Source organism: Vidua chalybeata, chromosome 18 (assembly GCF_026979565.1).
Source record: "Vidua chalybeata isolate OUT-0048 chromosome 18, bVidCha1 merged haplotype, whole genome shotgun sequence".
NCBI lineage: Eukaryota > Metazoa > Chordata > Aves > Passeriformes > Viduidae > Vidua > Vidua chalybeata.
Window position 1 is genome coordinate 9,127,531 of NC_071547.1, and position 8,909 is coordinate 9,136,439.

The following is an 8,909-nucleotide window of genomic DNA, read 5'->3' on the forward strand; positions in this document are numbered from 1 at the left end:
GATTGCTGGATAGCAATGACAGCCACATGCTCTGCAGAACACTGCCTCCAGGACATTTTAGGCACAGCCATAAAACATTTACTCTTGTCAACTTAAATTTTATATTTTTTAACATATCTTTAGCCTCCTTTGTTAACCTCTCACATTTCCAATTCAATTGAATTTTTTTCCTTTTTCCATGTGTGGGTTGTTGAGGGGTTATTTATTTCTTTCTTTCTAATTCCTACTTTGATTTGATCTCTGAAGAACAGCAAAGCACTCAGCAAGCTCCTGTTGGAGCCATCCCTCTCTGTAGCACTGCCAGGAAAATGCACGCTATCAGACTACACCTAGTAGAGGCTTTATAAAAATTAGTGTACTCTGACAAGTCCAATGACATCCCTGATCGGTATTACTAGGGTGCTACTGCATAAACACTTACACCAGCAGAATTCCAACTGATCTGGGGAAATATTAATGGAAATAAGCTCATTGCTATGTCAGAGTTGCAGTGGGAAAGCTCAGGCTGCTGGAAGCACCGGGAGCTTTGGCAGGACCAGGCTGAAGCCATTGTCAGCAGCTGTGACACCCAGTGCTGTGTTGGCAGGGAAAGAGCAGAGGGAGAGAACATCAGGGTGCTGAACTGAGGGGCCCAGCTGTCCTGGAGGAGGTGCAGCACATCTGACACACCACCATGACCTTCTACAAAACCAGTTCAGGCACAAGCTTTCTCCCCACAACTGAGAGACTGAAGGATTCTTGCTTCTCATTTTATGCTAAATTGGCTTAAACTATTATCAAGAGTTTATTATTACTGATGGGAAATGGCTGGGAGTTGGTTCCTATTAGCAAAGTAAAATATGGCCAGTCAGTAAATAATGAGAAAAAGTACACAGAGAGTATGTGGACTGTGTATTTTGAAAGCAAATTGTTTCAATCAGCTTAATAATGGAAAGAAAGGACAGTATCAAACTTAAATATCTAAAAAATAAGTGACAGGAGTTAGAGAGCTGAATTAATTGGAGTAGAGGAGTTATTCATTGTCTGCTAATTTTGAAGTATAATCAGGGGACACTGTCATTGGTTGACAAGTTAAAAGTTTAACTGAGCGTATTAATAGCTTTCAAAAAATGCATTTTGATGCTCAAAAATCTTTCCCAAGATACAGGCATACGTATTCAGTCTTGGCAGCACACAATCAAAAAAAAAAAAAAAAAAAAAAAAGCTGAAAGCAGTAAAACTGCAGCAACAAGGGCAAATTACTAAATGTCTGCAAGTGTATAGGATCTGTTTAATGGCCAAGCTTATTTAATATCTTAGTTAATGACAGAAGGGGTAACTATAGTAACAGATAACACTGCATGAATACATGCCATGAACACAGGCCAGGATTAAGACAACAGTATAGCAGAATTAGAATTAATTTCAGCTGTATGCCAAGTCACAGAGATTTTTTAAAATTCATGTAAGTAATTCAATTCAGGGACTTTGCAGAATTGACAGAGAGTAGTCACTAATGATCCTTACAAAGGAAACAAGCAAAATGAGCTTCAAGTTGGGTAAGAGTTTTGCATACACAGAATACTTTATATGCAAAAAAACAGGAACAAAGGAAGTTATATCTGAAAAGGCTCTAGTCTAGATTCAGTGCTGCTTCAAACTGCCCCATGAGAATATTTCTAGGAATGGTTTGGTGATAAAACATTTGTATTTGCAAAACTCTATAGCTTAAACTGACCACCCCTCACAACAGCCTGTAACAAATATCTATATTTTCTTAATTTCCAAAGTTTCTGTCAGGGCCTAGAACAGCTCCTTTTACCAGTGTTGTCAAACTCAGCCAGAACTGCTCAGCCAATGTTGTGCTGATTGGTACAAAAGGTTATTAGGATGATTACCCTGTAAGGATATTAGTGTGAAGGCAGTAGACAAACTTAATAGTAAATTTTGAAAAAGAGAGCGTGAGGAATCCTGTAACCCTTCAAGAACAAGAATGCTCAGGGACCAGTCCATGGCCAAGGCTGGCCTGACAAGGTTGTTGATTTGACCTGCAATCTAAATTACTGACTTGTAATAGTAGAAGAAAGTTCTGAAAAATCCACCACCACTCTGAAGTGAGTTTCCACAAAACTCACTCTGAAGTTGTATTAACAGCAAGGATCCTCCTTTGTTCCAGCATTTCTGGTTGTTTTTAAGGCTAATTGGACTCCACTACTCTCTCCAGGGTTGGCATACCACAGAGACTTGTTACAGTTTATACACCTACAAAAATAACCCAAAGGAGCTGTTTTTCTAGACCAGGATGGAATTTTCCTTTTTTTTTTTTTTTTTTTTTTTTGGGCACATTTCTACTCACTGTGATTGTTAAGTAGACAGCATACAGAATTATGAGAGATGATATCAACACTCCTCTACCCACTGGATGGATTCTAAGTTTCTAAACTCAAACCACATTATTCTTTTTGTGGCATTGGGCTTCAGTGGGATCTTGACCCCTTACAATGCAGTCAAGTGAATTTCCAAGCTACATCTATATCATCAATGTTTCTTATATGTCTTTTAAAAGTTGCTCAGTTTATTGTTAAGTTTGCATTAAAAGCTATGTATTTTCATCACAAAGAAGTAAAACTGATTGCCACTCTACTTCATATGCACTAAGTTTCAGAGAATCTAATTAACTTCTGAAGATTAATCCTCTACATGTACAAGAAGCATATTTTCCATAAGGCTAGGTCAGGCTTGTCACATGTGCCTCACAGCCCTAAGATTATGTGGCATTCCTTAATGTTGAAGGGATTCTTTGAGGGCAAATTTACAGCTTGCTTTTAAGGAAATGATTTGCAATAGAGTCATCTAGAATTGCACATAAAGGTGACAGTGTGCTGTCGAACAACCTTGTATTGCTCTGGTGTATTCCTGTTCTAACTCCTTTCTTGCTATAACCAGTTCTCCAATTTCACTTGGATCTTTCCTGTACAATATATTTCAGAAGGTGTTCATGGCTTTCCAACCCCATTGAGAGAAGCAGAGACATTCAGTTCCTTTCCTTCACAGACTGATTCTTTATCCTACTGATATTATCCAGTGTGTATGATCAGCTCCTCTGCCTGTCAGTGGCTGTGGCTTTCTGACTCATTACAATTCTCCCAGTGCTTGACAGGTGCCTTGTGTTCATGTGTACTATGCTGGTGGCTGCTTTAACCCTGCAGTTACAGAGCAAGCTTTACTACCTCTACACTGATAGGCATTCCTGGAATTCTGCTGGGTTTTCTTTGGGGTTTTTTTCCTTCCTTTATAGTTTGAAGAGCAGCAGTGTTACTGGATCACTGAAATTTTAACTTAAGTTCTGTTTATTTATCTGTCAGTACCTAAGTCTTTCCACCTAAGAACTACTCTGAGCCTGAAGTTCATAGGATATTTAGGAGCATTCTGCCATTCCTGATGACTCAATGTTTTATTTACTTTAGTGCTGTAAAGCTTGGAATTCATTTAAAAAACACAGCAAAACACCTTATCTAGTCTAGGACTTTTGAATACAGCCAGTCACAGAGACCAAAACCAGGGAGTTACATCATCTCTGAGGCATTTGTCATGGGGGATTTTAGCCATTGCCTGCTGTTACCTAAATACATCAGGAAATTCAGTCATCTAATTCAGATGTAAGTCTGACAGCTAGCCCTGGATACCAAAGCAGGCAAATGTTGCCCACTAGGTCCATTACTTCTGTGCCATGGTTTTCCAAAACAGGCAAAAATCTTTCTGGTTTTGCCCCTGTGAATTTCTTCTACTGCTCTACAGTGAGAGAAATATTTATCTGTAGGTTTAAATACAGGGTTGTCTCAGGGATTAGTCTATTGACATGAAAGCTTTCCTTTTCACAGGAAAGCTTCCCAGGCTTTTACAATCTGATACTGGCATCTTCCTGCAATCAAACAATGGCATTAGAATGACTCTATTTTTTGTATTCCATAGTGTGGCACATTATCATATTTATTACTTTTTTTTCCCAATTAGAGGAAATAATTTAGTGAACGTATAGACAGAATTATTTGCATATAAGTTACCATTAGTATCTGAAGTTACATAGAATGTAAAGCTCAGGGTATGGCAACAAATCCAAAATATGAAAAATTGCTGTCCCATGTGTTCTATGTGAGAATATTCACATAAGAAGCATACACTTATAATGAACAATGTAAGCAAACATAAATCTTCATACTTGAAAGAATATATAGTAAAAAATCTGCAAATTGGCAGTTGATCAATCATTTCCTGTTATGTATATTCATTATTTTACTGCTGTTTACATATTTTAGAAGGCACACGCTTGGATACAAGTCCTGAGGCTGGAATTGTGATGATTTACTAAATAAAGTTAAAGTTGGGTAAGGGACTATATATATTACTTCGTTAAGTGCAAAAAGGCTAGAATTTCATTTGCAGTGCTGAAAGATTACACACATGAGTACTGAAGTCATCTAGGCTCTGCTCCCACACAAACTTCACTATGAAAAGTCTTGAAATGGAAAAGCTTCATGAAAAAATGTAACAGTGTAGGTCAATCTTTTTCTAGGATTCTCAAGTGACTTAATCTGTCAGAAAAATGTTTCCTGACATGATGTTTTACCACTGGTAATAACAGGTGCTAGAAGAGCTATGGGTACACAGATCCCCTCTGTCCTGACTGTTAGTATTAGCATTGCAGGAAAAGAGCTGCATGCCAGAAAGGATTTTCAATATCCTGAATTACTGAAAAAGCTGAACTGTCAGGAAAGGCAAATAAGCCCCTTAAGTATTTGGCCTCAGGGAAAAAAAAAAAAAAAAAGGAAGAAGAAAAAAATGTTACCAATGTTGTTTACTTGATTAAAAAATTCCTGGCAGAAACAGGATTTCTGTTCAAAATTCATACTATTAACATATGATAGAAGGCTTCCCAGTTATTATTAGATAATTGAGAGGTTCCATTATGGCCCCAGCAATTAGTGTTGCATGAGGCCTATTCCAACCTGAACTGTTTGCTGCAGCATTCTTTTCCATCTGCATCTTCCTTTTAGAAAGATACTAATAAAAATAGCCTCAAAAAGCCTAAAATTTACTTGTTACCAGCAAGCAGTTTTCCTCTAACATCCATACTCATATTATTACTGAACCAGTGTCATTTTTAGACCTGCACAACCTTTACTTGGTATCTCCTGCACCATGTGAATCTCTTGTGGCTACTGACCTCAGGAATTCTCAGGCACACACTCTTGTTTAACTCAGTTCAGTATGTACTTCATTATTGCACCTTTGAAGTGTTTCTCAGTCTCAAACCCTGCTGTAGGCACAGGCTGTGGAAGAAAACCATCTGTGAAATGTACAGCAGGACAGGGCTGGACAGATGGGGACACTCACAAAAGAACCAAGAATCCTTTCAATGGGGATAGGCAGCAGCACTGACTTCTGAGAGTACACATTATTTAACATTCTCTAGCACACATTCATTTAAGGAGAAATTGAAATAAAGATGAGACACTTAGATATGAATGGGTAGTACCTTCGAAGTGCAAGATGCAACATGTAAGAAGGCAAAAAAATTATTACTTGATAATGTAACATGATCAAAGGCCAGAGATGGCATCTTAATATGTAATAAAAGATACAACGGGTCAATCAGCTGCTAAGGACCATGAAAAACAAGACAAGTAATTTATTTGACATAGTAGAGTAGAATATCAGCATGGGATATAAAAAATAAAGGCAATCTTCTCAGAGTGCTGGTCAGGAATAATAATCATACAATAAATCAATAGCAACCCAAAAGTATTTTACAATTTTGCAACTGTGTCAAAAGAAGAGGCAGCTGTTATGTGGCTGAGTCATGCTAACTAGCTATGGTGCATGGAATGATAAAGCTATATTTATTAGATTAGGTAGGGGAAAAGCCTCCCAAGATATTGTAGAAATGAAACCAGACACAGATCACATTTCCAAATAACCCTAGATAAGCAGGAAAAATATTGTTACAGAGTGCTAGAGCATACAAGGTAGAGGAAAAAAGAGAACCATAATTCTTCAATTATCTTTCTTTTTAGTAAACAGCTAAATATCACATATGTTCAACAAACAAGCAAAAATATTGCTTTGTCCAGGTCTACAAACTGTCAGCTCAGGTGATTTTGATCCTAGGAGTGATGTTACCCAGAATAAAGCATAGCAAGAGAAAGACAAAAGCCCCTGAAAAAGTCAGCCTTCCCCTTCTGTTATTTGTTTTCAGGCAGGGTAAATTTAACTTAGTCACTTAAATGTCACACAAAGGAAAAGTTGTCCAGGCAGCCAATAGTTTGGGCATTATTTTTGTTCTCCTGTTCTGCTCACTGGTGTCACTACAACAATCTCACCCTCAGTAGACTTCACGACTCAGCTATAATCAGAACCCACAGTGTGCAGAACTGGTTTTCCCCTCATTTTTTACCATATCTGTCAATCATTATTTTAGCGCATCTTCAATAAAGACAGAGTTCATGCATAGCATTTCTCCACTTCTGTCAACAGGATCACAGAAGTTTTCATATTCATACAGATCATTTGCTCAACTTTCACAGTTTATAAATCAGCCAGATTCTTATATGCTCTCTCAAGCAGTAAGTTATGTTGGCAGTAGACTAGTTTTATTTAGCAGTTCTCTTCACCACAATTACTACACCAAGAAGCATTTTACATTCTGCAACTCCATCATTTGTCGGGCTTTTCTCATGAGTGGCAGTCTCAGTGTTGCAGTTCCAGTAATGTCCAATGTATTGTTGGTCTTGTGTGGACCAATGCTCATAAGGATTTTTCAGAGTATATTGATTTTTTGCCCTTTTAGGTAGTTCTTTTTGATTTTTAAATCTGAACAGTAAGGCAAGTAAGGAAAAGTCAAAAGAAGTGCAAGAAACTCCTAGTCAGGGTCTAATGTTAAATACTTTTCCTAATATGTCTGAAAATGAGGAGAAAGAATTAATGTCAATGCTTCTCTCATGTCAAGATGAGGTTACTAAACAAAAAAGCAGGTACAGAAACCTGTTACAATAGGAAGGCACTAATGCCAAGAAAAAAAACTCCAGATAATGAAGGGTAAGTCCATGCACAGGACAGTAGAATGGCTCATCAGAAAAGTACAGAAAAGAAAATAGAAGTGCTGTTTATAAAAATCACTACAGGAGATAAGAATAGTGAGTAAAATCACTACAGAAGATAAGAATAGGGAAATACTATATATGTGATAAGCTATACCAACAAAAAAGGGGCCATCATGCGTTCCTACCCATAAACTCCCTTCTCTTAAACAGCATGTTTTACAAGGCTGTAAAAAAAAAAAATTCAGTAAAATCCCTGTGTAGCTTAAATCAGGCACTTTGAAAGTCACAGCAAATATATATTTGTGTATCTGTAAGCATTCATATATTACCCATGGCTATTGTGTTTGTGTGCTGTGAACAGCACAGCTGTGTTCTGGTGTTGTAACACCAGAAGCTTACAACAATAAAGACTATTGTCTTTATTGTTTTTATCTAAATGGGAATGGCTGTTCTTTGGACAAGGCAAACCTGTCATTTAACGAGAAACAAAGACAATTTTAAATACAAAAATGTCATACTAATTAAAAAAACATGTTTAATTAATTTTAAAAATTAATTTCATCCCAAATTCCTATTGAAAATCCTGGAAAAAAAAGGGGGAGGAAACTGTTACTTACTATTATTTTACCTTTGACATTTCCCAGGACCTTTGTGGTGTCCAAATGAATCATCCCTGTACACCAGGATGTCACTACTGCCTACCTTTTTAACTGGCGTTTGAAGTAACAGTTTACCATGTGAACTTTTAGCTAAAGGCACCAAAAAATTAAAAATTGGCTATCATGTGAAGAGCACCTCCATTTCCCAAAAGTAACATTAAATAACTAACTGTCCAGTGGGGAAAACTATCCAAATAAAGGAACCGTAGCTTCCAGGTTTTCCTAATGATTGGGGATTACTGCCTTGGGAGGGAAAGAAGGAGGGGGAGGTAAAAGACCAAATACTGATGAAGGAGAAAGGAAAAGAAGGAAAGAGAACAAGGAGCAGAAGGTGCACTTACTGTTTGGTTATCTTCATACAGCTTCAAGTCATACCCACTCAGCTCCACACAGAAAATTATTGCTGTAACCCCCTCGAAACAGTGGATCCACTTTTTGCGTTCAGATCTCTGTCCACCCACATCCACCATTTTGAAAGTCAGCTCTTTGAAGGTGAACTTATTTTCTACAATCCCTGTGGTCATGTCCCGAGACCGCAGAATATCTTCCACCGTGGGGATGTAGTCCAGGGCTGCGATCCGTTCCAGGTCGTTCAGGTAGTAGGCAGCGTTGTCCTCCAGGTGGTACTCGTTGGAGCGGCAGAAGCACTCCTGCACACCGGGGTCTGCCCACAGCCTCTTCATCACCCCCAGCAGCTCCGGGGTAATCTCCCCTTTGCTCTCAGCTGGGCCTGTCAGGGCAAAAAGCTGCACTGCATCGTATGCTCTGTCAGGATTGTGAAATTCTATCTTGAGGGTGGCCAGAGCCCGAATGATACGTGTGAGAGAGTCAATTGCATTATAGATAATCAGAGGTTTGTATTCCTTACAGGCCTCCAAGTTAAAGCCACCGCTGTGAATGATTTTCATCTGCTTTACGATAGTACTCTTCCCAGAATTGCTGGTGCCCAGGAGGAGGAGTTTTATCTCTCTTCGTTGTCGCTGACTTTCAGAGCGCAGGTGGCGGTCAATCCTACGGGACCGCCGCGCTGCCTCTTTCTCCTCAGAGCTTTGCCGACATCCCATGGTACAGCAGGCAGGTACAGAAGGGAAGGGGTGCAGATTGGCTCACTCTGTTGCCGTCGCTCAAAAAGATCTGCAGTGTCTTTCAGTTCTCGTGCCAGGTACACCCC

At 38.7% G+C, this 8,909-nt stretch overlaps 2 protein-coding genes across 2 annotated transcripts in view; one reads left to right on the top strand and one right to left on the bottom strand.

Annotated features, from left to right (window-relative positions):
- Positions 1–8,887, bottom strand: part of GNAZ (G protein subunit alpha z) — a 29,330-nt gene extending 20,443 nt beyond the window's left edge. The window contains exon 1 of the mRNA XM_053959395.1: positions 8,080–8,887. Within this exon, the coding sequence (XP_053815370.1) occupies positions 8,080–8,802 (723 nt within the window). The 5' untranslated portion in view covers positions 8,803–8,887. The remainder of the gene's footprint in view (positions 1–8,079) is intronic.
- The window catches only part of RSPH14 (radial spoke head 14 homolog), a 73,234-nt gene that overhangs the window by 26,589 nt on the left and 37,736 nt on the right, over positions 1–8,909 (top strand). The window lies entirely within an intron of this gene.